Source organism: Orbicella faveolata, unplaced genomic scaffold, assembly GCF_042242905.1.
Source record: "Orbicella faveolata isolate gen_17 unplaced genomic scaffold, um_ofav_v1 contig_48, whole genome shotgun sequence".
Taxonomy (NCBI): Eukaryota; Metazoa; Cnidaria; class Anthozoa; order Scleractinia; family Merulinidae; genus Orbicella; species Orbicella faveolata.
The window spans coordinates 14,919,900-14,932,671 of NW_028301578.1; the positions used below are offsets into that span (position 1 = coordinate 14,919,900).

General features: G+C 42.2%; 3 protein-coding genes across 3 annotated transcripts in view; all 3 read left to right on the top strand.

The window, feature by feature from the left end:
* LOC149096667 (uncharacterized) overlaps positions 1 to 12,772 on the top strand; it is a 71,108-nt gene that overhangs the window by 44,618 nt on the left and 13,718 nt on the right. The gene's annotated exons all lie outside the window — the stretch shown is intronic.
* The window catches only part of LOC110044849 (uncharacterized), a 54,915-nt gene that overhangs the window by 32,920 nt on the left and 9,223 nt on the right, over positions 1 to 12,772 (top strand). Inside the window, exons 26-31 of the mRNA XM_089281182.1 lie at positions 9,857 to 10,118; positions 10,931 to 10,958; positions 11,255 to 11,568; positions 11,817 to 11,935; positions 12,199 to 12,339; positions 12,446 to 12,641. Coding sequence (XP_089137308.1) covers positions 9,857 to 10,118; positions 10,931 to 10,958; positions 11,255 to 11,568; positions 11,817 to 11,935; positions 12,199 to 12,339; positions 12,446 to 12,641 — 1,060 coding nt within the window. The remainder of the gene's footprint in view (positions 1 to 9,856; positions 10,119 to 10,930; positions 10,959 to 11,254; positions 11,569 to 11,816; positions 11,936 to 12,198; positions 12,340 to 12,445; positions 12,642 to 12,772) is intronic.
* Positions 15 to 9,806, top strand: LOC149096670 (uncharacterized). Its single transcript, XM_089281179.1, has 2 exons — positions 15 to 1,930; positions 2,105 to 9,806. Exon 2 carries the CDS (start codon positions 7,416 to 7,418, stop codon positions 7,944 to 7,946), a length of 531 nt encoding a protein of 176 aa, XP_089137305.1. The 5' UTR covers positions 15 to 1,930; positions 2,105 to 7,415; the 3' UTR covers positions 7,947 to 9,806.

Consider the following 12,772-nt stretch of genomic DNA (forward strand, 5'->3'; position numbering starts at 1 on the left):
AACACATTATTACATCATAATGTATACTTTCTTATGTTTATGTTTATATATTATATTTATATTTATTTTGCTTTTTTTATGTTCACCACACCACAGGCTACTTTGTTGGTAAAATAATGCTTTGTCATTAGCTAAAACTCGGGGCTGATCGTTAAAACAATGGCTGAAGCTATTCTACAAAATCAATTCATCTAGAACAAGTTTTTCAAAGGTGGATAACGCTATTCACTGCATGGATAAATCGTTTAATCCAGTGCAAAAAAAAGCTACATTATCCACTATATAGTGAATTATACCCTTGCCTTAGCACAACTGGTGCCAGATGATGGCATTATTCGGGCCGAGTATTTCCATAGGCCATTCCGAAACTGTGCGCATGCAGGGAAATGGGGCGAGTTTCATATTTTAACCAATCGATAAATTGACACCACCACATGAAAGATCACGCTGAGAGTAGTCATTTGGCCAAGTTTGATACTTTTAGGGTAAACAGAGACCAAGTTATGGACCTTTAAACATGGTTCAAAATCCATACAAACGTCTCTAATGTTGAGTTAGCGTCCCCCCAAACCGGATAACCACGTTTCAAGATCTATAACCTGATCTCTGCTCATTCTTGGTCAAATTACTAATCTCAACGGGATCTTTCATGTGGTGGTGTTAGTTAATTTAAAACTCGCCCCAGTTCCCTACCCAATTTCTGAATGGCAAACAACTCAGTTTAGTAAGCGGATAAAAGTATGCTTTCCTATCGCATACAATCTTCCCGATATTGAACATTAGTATATTCTCAGCTCCGACTATTGCATTTCTAGCTCTCTGATTGGCTCAAAAACTCCGACTATGAGCCATTAGTCGGAGTTTTACCTTATATGGAAAACAGTGCGCCAAGTTTAAAAATTTTCCGCTCTGTAAAATTGTTGAAATAAAAATCGGCGGCAAAAACCCGATTAAGAATATACTAAAACAATTATTCCATTCGACCTTGTTGGATATGAAGTGATCATAACCAACTCGCGCTACGCGCTCGTTGGTTATTTATCACTTCATATCCAACGCGGTTTCATGGAATAATTGTTAATTAGTGTGCGATGTTCATGGAGCGTCCGCTGGCCATTAGAATTGTATTAAATCTATACCAGGAGAACTTGCGCGCGTGATATCGAGCACGAGGTCAATATGTCAAAGGATTTTGTTTTTATGTCAAAGGTCTAAAATTAAAGCCGTTTTACTTGGTCTAACAATTTTTGGTCTATTCGAACCGGATGAAAATCAGCCGCTCATGATGGACAATCAAGAATCGTGGCATTTGGTGGACGAACGTGTGGTTTCACCGCGCCACGGCAGCCTTGAAATGACTCCTGAAAATTCGGTAAACAGAGTAAGCCAGGTCGATTCTGGTCATTCGAAAGCGCTTTCTCCCGGTACTACTAAGTCGTCTTCATCAAAGAGAAGAAGAGACGCTAAAATAAAGGCGGCCATTGTAAGCCTTCAAGTAAAACAACTTGCCGAACGAGTAAGGAGACAATGAAGTACGTGAACAGGAGTTTATAGAGGAAATGGCTCAAAATTAGAGTGGAAACTTGAATGTCGAAAGCGAGAACTCGACCACTGCGAAGGAAAACAAATAACGAAATGATTGTGATTTCCTCCCAAAATCAATCTGAAGTAGCACAGCTCGAGCATGAAATACTAGGTCAAGAATCTAACGAAGGAAAGGCCTTCAATGATAAAATCAGCAAGGTCAGTAAATCTTCGCCGTCTTTGAAACATTAGGCACCTTAAGATACTAGGACGGGAAGAGCTAGGACGGCTACCGGAAGTAAATTTACTCAACGGGGCATGCGCACGGGAACTCTCCACTAATCTCTCTGCCGTCCTCGTCTCGTCGAGGACGTCATTTCGCCCGACTAGCCGTCGCACCGAAAACGTGAGTATTGTGCGCTTGTTTTGCCCCAATAAATGTTCTTATCGACTTTATTTTTAGTTACATCGATAGGAATGTTTATAAGGTTCGCAGTTTTGGTGATTGTAGTGTAGAATACCACGCTGACATGCCAAAATGTGAATAAAAATATTCCTCGTTTGTTCGTTTGTGTTTCAGTCACTGTTCAGTCGCTGTCACGAGTGTGCAAGCTCGATACAAACTGTATGCATTGAGAATACATCAGTGTAAGTACAGTCGATAAAATGTTGTAAGAATGAATGCCATGGAGCGTCTGTCGAGCAAATAGAATACACATTTTCAAACTGATGTTTAGTTGTTGTTTTTTTATACTACCCGGAACTTGATGCAACGTTTGTTTTATTGTCATAATGCTTGTTACAATTACAGATGGAAATTGAAATGTTCACCAAAAGTCAGGATTCTTCGGCGACAGAATTCTCAAACGCTCCAGTGGTAAAAAGCCATCTGAAGCAGGTCGATCAGATTGTTCGTTTAATTTTCTCATACGGAAATTCAGGTTTCTCTATTAAAATATTGACAGATGTTTGCTTGGCTTATAAAGAAAAATAAATTCAGCATCGCTGTTCACTATCGTTTAAGCTTAATAGGATAAGATTTCTACCATCTTTTTTATTGTCTAAAGGATGTTTGAATTATTGACGTCGCCGTCCTTTGCAAAAATACACATCTTAAGCATTTTGTTTTTGGCGACACGACGGGACCCGCGAAAGTTTCCCGCGTCCACTGCCGTTCCCGTCCTGGCCTTCCCGTCCTCGTATCTTAAGGTCCCTATTATGTCGTGCCCTGTCCTAAAGCAATCACTGAGTTTGAAAGAAAAGTTGGTCCCTGTACTGAAGTTAATACTGGAATTATTAAGGAACAGGTTTTCCAAGATCTTAATGGAAATCTTTACACAGATTCATCTCTGGATAGACAAGCTGTCTAGTATGAATGCTCTATTTTTTACAATTTCTAAGTCCTTGCCAGTAAAGAACCTAGAGTTCCCTGAAGCTCCCAGCAATGCCTTACCTCGGGTTCTGCTCAGCCACCAGTTGCCAAAGGAAATGAATCAGATATGCTGACATTCTGTGCTGCAGTACGGTCACCTCAACAAGGGTATTACAGTCCTCAAAGTAAATATTCGTTTCAAATTTCAGCTAACCCTATTAGTCTAGCTGCAAAGCCTCCATTGTACAGAGACTTGTCTTCACCTGGTTATGTGTCTGTGTCCCAACCAAAAGCCATGGCATTTCATTGTGATAATAGTGACACCGCTGCTCCTCCAGCAACTTCTGTCACATGGCCATCTTGCCTTGGGCCTGGTGGAGAAATCCCTCCAACAGTTAGTTCCGTAGTGGGGATAACAATAGGGAGTTTAAGCAAATCACTACGGCTGGTGCTAGTACGATTGCTGTGACTAAAAAAGGTCTGGGGAGAATACGTCTCGGTGGTCTGCCAAATTTTAAGTTTACCGAGTAAAGCGAAATACAAAGATGAAAGAAACATCAGCTAAGGAGTTTAAAATCTCTTTTATTTAGTTTCTCACAGCCAAATGGCTTCGCTCAAAGGACGATGGCCGTTATTCGGTAGGACGAACAGGTTATTTCTGAGCGAAAGCGAATGCCATACACTTTGTACCATAACAATTTGATGGATGAAATATATAATTTCAGAGACAAATATCTCAAAGAACAATCTTTTTCCTTGGCCATCGTAGCTTTAGCAGAAACAAAACACAAACCGCGGTGATAAACATGGAACCAAAACGCATGTTAAACAAAGTTAATTTCCTTGACGTTTCGTATGTACAACATACATCTTCAGAAGTGACCGTTAACTAGATTACAGTCGAAATTTAAACGCGAAGAAGAAGAAAAAGACTGGTATCTAATAATATGTAACAAGACTAATAGTTAATAACAAACAGATGAGTCTGCGGGAGAGAAAAAAAAAATTACCATAATAATAATAACAATACAAAATGTTAGTAAAGAAAAAGTTTTTCACTGCCAACGTTTTCATTCAAGGCTGGCTTTAAATCACGAATTAACAATGTTTCCTTAATTTTACAATGTATATCTGACCTACTAGTTGCTAAGATATCAAAATTGTCCCATTTAATATTATGACCCTTGGAAGTAACGTGATCCGTAATGGCTGAGGTGTGACCGCTTTTAGCAAGGCCTTAAAATGTTCAGTTTTTCTATCGTGTAGTCGACGCTTTGTTTTTCCTATATTAAAATCATCACAGTCCCAGCAGTTTGCCTTGTAAACCACCTTAGACATCTGAGAACGGCTGAACCTGTCCTTGTACGGGAAAAAAGACTTAATTCGGCGGGTGTTTCGGAAAATTATTTTAACCTTAAAACAACCATAAAACTTATAGATACAAGATTTAAGTTGCTGGGTAATTACTTTACTTTGGAACCCTAAAAATGGTAAACCAATGAAGATTTCTCTCTTGGGAAATGCAGTGATAGGGTCTTTAGGTTTGTTTTGATGTCTATTCACTACATCGTTCATGTTGTACGTGATGATACCACGGGGATAACCAATGCGTGACAATAGCTTCCTGAGATCATCCGGGGCAGACTGTAATGATGAAGACGATGAACAGATGCGAAGACAACGATAAGTAAGGGTGCGGATGAGGTTTATCTTGTACTTGCGAGGTGTGAAGGAGTCCCATTTCGTGTAAAGGCCAGTGAAAGTTTTCTTACGGTGAATGGATGTTGAGAATGAGTTGTTATGGCGTTTGACAAGAACATCAAGGAATGGAAGTTCGTGATCCTGTTCAAATTCAATGGTAAATTTGATGTTGACATGTCGGTCGTTGAGATAAGAGAGAAATTTAACAGCAGCGTCCTTATTGTCAAATAAGGTGAAGGTGTCTTCAACGTATCTGAACCAAATGGTAGGACGAGCACTGTTATTCATCACCCACTTCTCCTCAAAATGACACATAAAAATATTGGCCAAGATAGGACCCAAAGGGGAGCCCATGGCAACACCATGAAGAACACAAATATATCAATACTTAAAGAAGCAAAATAGCATCGTATAGTTATCCAGATATAAAACATCTTCTCTAAACCCTCAAAGCAAACTTAACCGAAGAAAAACAACTTCGTGCTCAACACGAATATTTCACTTGACTAGCTTCGCCATTGCAACACCTTTGCCAAAACTTATCGTACATTCAGGATACGAATTTACAAGCTTATGAAAGGCAACCTTGACACAATCTTTGACTTAAATTGAGTTTAAAGGATATAGTATCCAATGGAATTCTTAAAATGCCAAGATGTCCGTTGAAAAGGGCCAGAGAAGCGAAATAAACCCGACGTAGTAGCCACTACAGCAAAACATCCCGACTCACGTAGTCAGATTTCACGCTAAGGCTGGATGCAACCGACGTACATGCGCAGTGTCTCATTTTGGGGGAAATCTACTTCCGGCAGCCGTATCAGAGCCAGCCGTAGCGATTTGCTTAAACTCCCTAATGTTACTCTGGCGTCAACATCTATGGGTAGTTCGATCCCCCCGACAACTTAGCCTGAACTCCCAACAAGTCCATTTAACCACTCTCAGCTACCTTATGTAACACAATGGACCCCAGCAACCCAAAGTACATCAACCCCCTACTTCGGTGGACCTTGTAGAAATACCAATCACTCTCTACAAGTAGACGAACCTGTAGATACATTTATTGGTAAACTGAAAGAAGGTCAAGAAACTGCGTTCCACTTCACCTTTACAAGCTTACAAACGGATTCAAGTGTAGCTCTTCTACGAGCTCATGAACAGCAGCGAATACCACCACTTGAAATGTTCAAATTCACAGGAAAACCTATTGAGTGGACCGAATTCATCCGAGAGATTTCGTGATCAGATTCACAACAAGACAACCCTCACCGACTCAGATCGCATGGCTTATCAGTTCCAAAATCTTGACGGGGCAGCAAAGAAAGTAGTGGAGAGTCTGGTGTCACAGGTCATAGTTACCCAACCGCCCTTAAGACATTGAAACGTCAGTTTGGGAAACCTAACAGTGTGGCCACAGCTTATCTGAATGATACGCTCAATAATTCCTATGTAACCTCGAATGATAGGCGGGCACTTCGTGACTACTATTACCAAGTGAAGGCCTGTACGACATGGTGTGTAAAGATGGGTCAGTCTGCTATTCTTCAAACCCCAAAGTATCTCAGTAGGGAAACTATGAAACTACCCATGAACCTGAGAGTAAGATTGTATGAACACATAAATGGACGCAGTAATAGATCTACCCTAGTAGAGTTTGAGAAGTGGCTACGCAAGCGAGTAGAAACACTGTTTAATCCCCTTGAAGATTGCATATGTGAAGAACGGAACAAGAGACAGACGCTTCCCAAGTCAAGCTAAGACTCAAGTTAAATCCCCTTACTACGATAACAGAAACCTCTACTGATGCTCCGAGCAACAGCCTAAACCAATCCCAATCACCGAACAAGGAGCAGGAGAAGAAAACACCATCAAGTGAAAAGAAGTATGTCATTTGCAAGCGCAAACACCCTTTGCCTTTTTTCCTGCCTTTAAGTCTAAGCACCCGCAAGAAAGGAGAAAAATTCCATGGGACCATGGACTTTGTTTCAATTGCGTGAAAGCAAACCACCAAGCCAGGAGTTGTCCGAGTGTGAAACGTTGTCTAAAAAACCGGTGTTGGCTTCCCCACCACACCCTGTTAAATGCAGATCATCAATTAGGATCGCGTGCTAGTCTTACCAGTAACAGAGGTAACTCTACCCAACTATCTGCTTCTCCATAAGAAATGTGCGTAGCTCGGAATCTCTCTAGCTCATTGCCCGCCGTGCAGAGCAACATCAACCAAAGTCCTCTTGCAAGCGCTCCCAGTTCAGATTCATAGTCATTGGAATCTGGTTAACACACATGCTGTCCCTGGTCCTGGAAGTGACTCGACTCTGATCAGAACGGACTTGATGGCGAAACATATCGCCTTAATATTAATACAGTTGGCAATGAAGCTATCGCTCAGAACTTAGACAGAGTAAGTTTTGGTCTTTCGTCTTAAAATCAGCCAGACCCAGTGATGGTGGATGGAGCTTGGGTCATTGACGAACTTAACAATCTGTCTTTAAAGGATTCCAAGAAAAGTGCCGCCGAGCAGTGGAATCACTTATCTGATGTGGACCTTCCCGAACTTGAAGGTGATGACGTGATGATTCTCATTAGAGATGACATAGCTCACTTATTGATTCACCTTGAAGTCCACCAGGGACGATGGGATGAACCCATCGAAGTGAAGACCCCCTGGATAGACCCTGTTTGGAAATGTAAGCCAAGGACACTGCAAAACAATCAATGCAAACTTTTTAGCATCAGAAAAGAGATCACATTGCAAAATCAAATTGAACGATTTTAGGAGATCGATTTTTATGTGACCAAGCAGGTTCTCTCTGAGTCCACCATGTCTGTTGAAGACAAAAGAGCACTTGCCATCCTTGAAAGCAGCGCAGTCAAGGAGGAAAACCACTACAAAACAGTAATGTTATGGAAACGTGGATCAGCCCTGTCTAACAATCATGCTATGGCAGTTTCAAGACTTCATTCCACTGAAAAGAAACTCAAGAGAAACCCGGAACTAGCAGAGATATATCAGAACGTGATTAACAATTATGTCACTAAAGGACACGCCCAAAGGATGACAAAAGAAGAGGCCAAAGTGACAAACTCAAAAATATGGTACTTGCCACACCATGCAGTAGTAAATCCGAACAATCCTGGAAAGGTCCGTCTGGTCTTTGACGCCGCATCAACATTTGATGGTGTTTCCTTAAATGACAAGCTTCTGATTGGCCCTGACATGTTAAATAATTTGGTAGGAATCCTTGTGAGATTTCGCACCGGGAAGATTGGTGTAATGGCAGACATTGAACAAATGTTTCATCAAGTGGGTGTCTGTGAAGAAGATAGAGACTCTTTGCGCTTCTTGTGGTGAGACTTCGATGAAACCAAGAGATCAATTGGATATAAAATGACTGTTCATGTGTTTGGCGCTGTTCACTTGCCGTGTTGTGCACACTATGGATTGCAGAACTCTGCTCGTGATCAGCAAGGGATTCAGTGAGGATACCATCAACGCTGTTAGACGTAATTTCTATATGGATGACCTCTTAGCATCGAAGCAAAGCTCTGATGAAGCCACAGGTCTAGCCAAAGATTTAACAGCCAGATGTCAAACAGTCGAGAAGTGCTTAAAGTGATCCCTTCTTCTGAAGTGGCGTGCGACATTATTTGTCCATAGCGTGATGAGTTGCCACAGGAAAGAACCTTAGGTGTCAAGTGGTGTGCAGAGCAAAATCGGCTGAGTATTGAACCGGTGAAGAGTGAATTCCAAAATATTAAGCGGGGAATATTGAGTACCTCGAGCAGCGTGTTTGATTCACTGGATATTGCCGTGCCCTATGTAATTAAGGCAAAACTGATCATCCAAGAGCTGTGGAGGCGTCATACTGAGTGGGATGACGAATTGCCTAATGATATCCTCCAGAAGTGGCAAAGTTGGAAAGAAGGTTTGAAAGCCTCACGAACGATCGCGATTCCCAGGTGGTATGGCTTTCGCCGCGACGAATGCCAGAATGTGCAGCTACACGTGTTCTGCGACGCCTCCGAAATCGCTTACCAAGGAGTTGCGTATTTCCACACGGTGACTCGTGAATGCTTCAATGTGAGCTTTATTATAAGCAAGACAAGGCTAGCCCCAATCAAAGCCTTGATTGTAGCACGGCAGGAGCTACAGGCTGCCGTCATGGCCTCTAGATTGAAGTCTAAGATATTTGAAGAAATCGACTTGGAAATCGATTAAACGCATTCCTGGAGTTGACTCCGTAATGTCGTTGGATCACTGGTCCAGAATTTCTAATGTTGCCTGAAGAAGAAGCCTCCATGGCCCTATGTAAACAAGCCAAAGTTAAATCATTTAAGGACGACTACAAGGCCCTGGAAGCGAACGGAGCTCTCTCGTCCAACAGTTCACTACTTCCATCGCAGCCAGTCCTCATTCATTGACTTATCAGAGTTGGAGGTCGGCTAACTAAAGCTCCGATTCCATATGAAACAAAAACATCAAGCACTCCTTTCCTCGGGGTACCCTCTGTCAAGATAAGATAATGTATCAACATCAGATAATTTTCTGGGCAAACGCGCATTGACAGAACAGATCGTACCGGTAAAACTCTAGTTTACTTTTTGTTTCTTTGTCCTACACATAGTAGGGTCTTTAGAGTATTTTTGTCCTAAACATGGTCAGCATTTCACACCCTCTGCGGCACTCCTATACCCAAACATGGGTCAAGTATTCCTTCGGGACCTCTCTACAGCGGCCAATGTTTTGGCCCCGATAGACAGTCCATAAATTTACTCTAATTTTAAAATCTATCTACAAAGACCACCTTTCCACAAAGGCAAGAGCCACTAAAATTCGTTCCAGCTGCCAAAACTACCTCTCGACAACGGCCAATTAATCAACGACTGACGAACGGCATGTTCAAAACCCCATTTTGTCACTAACTGTGATCCAAATCGCGCGTTGTTGGTTTCTCTTTCTGTTTAGTTTCTCTTTTATTGATACCTTTTGATTTTAATATATGCTAAAATAAGTATTATTTGACAAAAAAAGTTTCACCCCCGAAAAAAAGGTGTCGTATTACAACCCTATCTCACCATAACGGCCACCTCTCTACAGCAGCCACAATCCCTATTCTGGTGACCTTGGGGAGAGGTTCCAGTGCAATTGCAAAAGAATTTCGTACTGCAGATTGCGTCCGGCAACTTTTCAGACATGTATAAGTACGTATTACCTTTCCACAACAGCCAATTTCCCCAGTTTAACCTTTAATCTCATTGCAGGTGGCAAACGCCCCGAAGAAAGCCATAGTGCCTATGATGTTTCAGTTCTCAGACTCAGTTTAGAAGTTCCTTTTCGAATAAATGCTGCGGTCAAAGCCAATAGCGATAAATGTGCCAGAAAAGACGACACTATTACACGCGAACTGGTCCTCAGTTTTGGATTCTCGGAAATTGTCGGACGACTGTCGATCGGCTTTGGAGCAGTGAAATACGAGTTGCAAGTTTTGAGTCGGAAGTTGAACGCCGATGTAGGGGAGCGTAGGTACGTTTGTTCAAAAGCGATCAGCTCTCACTTAATTGATGGTACTCTATCGCAACCAATATTTCACACAGTATGCACGCTAAGCAATTAGCAGTCACAATGTCCGGTGTGATAAAGGGACCCTCAGTTTACTGAGCCACTCTTGACTGACATTTGCAGTGAACATTTGATGTAGAGCTGTTTCTCATTAGTAGAGCTGTTCAGTCTCAGAGTTAATTTTTCTTACTGACAGCCATACATTTTTTAAAATGCCAGTTCTGAGAACTTGATGGTACATGAAGGGAATATTACTTAGTTAACGAATTCTGTCGTATCATCACTTGTTTCGTGATAATGTTTTGGTATTGTAGTAAGGAATTGAGCTTGATCACTGGTGGGAATTAAAGGGTTACTGCGCAAAGCTCAACCGACAAATGCGTTTTTCGCTACCGTCAATCAAATGTTCGGCGGCTCCACCCATCTTCCGAATATTGCCGAGCGCGCGGTAATCAAATCGTTGAGTACAGGTCAGACAACGAAATGGTGCTCGGCACTAGTCGGGAGCTGGACGAAGCCGCCGAACATTTGATTGACGATAGCGAAAAATGCATTTCTCGGATTGAGCTTTGGATTTTAGAATCCGCATGTTATTGAAAGGCGCAGTAAACAGGCATGGATTTACCTACAGAGATAAATCATTGTATCAATCAGTCAATCAATCAATCAATCAATCAATCAATCAATCAATCAACACTCAGACAACAAGAGCCGGAGTATTGGGATACCATTTTGCGGTGTACTCAATCTAACGCGTTTTAGTTCTCTGTTTTCAGATTTCCCTTGAAATGCGGTAATTCCAAGGTAAGCCACTTTTGTTTACTAAGCCTTTGCGCTGCAAAGCTTCATTAAAGTATTTCTTTGGCTGGGCGCGGCTTTCAGAAACCCTTTTCTTGAACTGCACATCTAGGATAATGCAGCTCAGCATCGCGCAACGGAAAGGATAAGTCTGTCTGTTTGGTGATGAAAATCGTGGGGTCATCCCTGTATTTCAGAATAACTCGTATTTCTTTTTAAATTTTTTAATGAACAAAACAATTGCACAGCCATGGCATGATCTGATTCAGGTATTTTAATGGTCTTCAATGGTTTTTTTTCAGTCTACCTGTAGATGTCCAACAACGCTGTCACCAATAACTCCCGCAACCGCCTTCGCTCCTGGTGCTGATGCTAGTGCTGATGCTGGTGCTGGTGCTGGTGCCGGTGCCGGTGCCGGTACCGATGCCAGTGCCGGTGCCGGTACCGATGCCGGTGCCGGTGCCGGTGCTGGTGCCGGTGCTGGTGCTGATGCTGGTGCTGATGCTGGGGCTGGTGCAGGTGCCGGTGCCGGTGCCGGTGCCGGTGCCGGTGCTGGTGCTGGTGCTAGTGCTGGTGCCGGTGCTGGCCCTGGTGCTGGCGCTGGTCCTTCTCCACCGTAAGTGTATAAAAGTGACTCAATAGATTCAATGCTGAATAAATACTTAGAGTGAATTCTTTGAATTGCGATGTTTTTCCATATTGTAACTTTTATCATTTACAGCCTCACAACCTTTGGTGATACTGACTGACTTCCTCATGTCATTTACCACAAGAGTTTCATTTGCAAAATAAGGCGAACAAGTGTTTTCCTTTTTTCTGGATCTTTTATTACCAAAATGTCTATCCTTTTTCTTTACTTTTTAGACAATGCACGAATGGTTATTACAAATGCCCGTATCGTCCACCGTATGGTGATTTCCCGAGTTGTGTTTTGGGCAGGAAAGGACCCGGATGTTCTCAACCGGACGTACAACCTTGCTCTGGTGAGGTTTGGTTTGAAATCTGTTTTAAGCACCTTTTTCGTGATGTAAACGATTACCTCGAAAATGAAGACATGATTGATCATCACAGTCATATACATAACTTACCTTTCTCAGCAGTTGAAATATATGATCTTTCATATATTTACTTGTGCGATTACCTGTAGTTTACCTAATATTACCAACGCGCACTCTGGTCAGCAATGTGTCAAACGAGCGTCCCTTTCTCTTATTTCATGTGAAAGGTTTGTGCCATTTTCTTTCAGGGGACTGTTCTGGTAATGGTGTGGCAGTAGCTGGAGCATCCAGGTCTCGCTGTGCTTGCTCGGTCAGTTGGACTGGACCTTGTTGCAAAAGGAGGCGACCGTGGAGGAACTGGGGTGATCCTCATTTGGAGACATTAGACGGTGAGCCAATCTTACGTGCCAGAAAAAAAATTGACTTGTGATAAAAGTTGACCGAGAAGCAAATTAGTAGTTTATCTAATCATAGTTTTTCTTGTTTCCGCCGCAGGAATTGAGTACGATTACTTCGGCATTGGTGAATTTTGGGGTTGTAAATCTCTCTTCAATGACTTTGGAATGCAGTTCCGTTACTTTGCCTACCAGCGGGCGTCATTGACAGGGGGCGTGGCCGTCAAGGCGGGACTGAGTGTGCTGTCAATCATGACTGTCAACACTACTGACCCTAGAGAATTTCCAAAACTGCGGTAACTTTTAGATAATCCATTTTTGAAATACCTTTCTCACTTAAGTTTATTTTGCGACTCATTATCCGTGCGGCTCGAATTAATCTTCGAAGAAAAACTTCAAAAGACACTCTCCGCGTGCTTAACTGGTT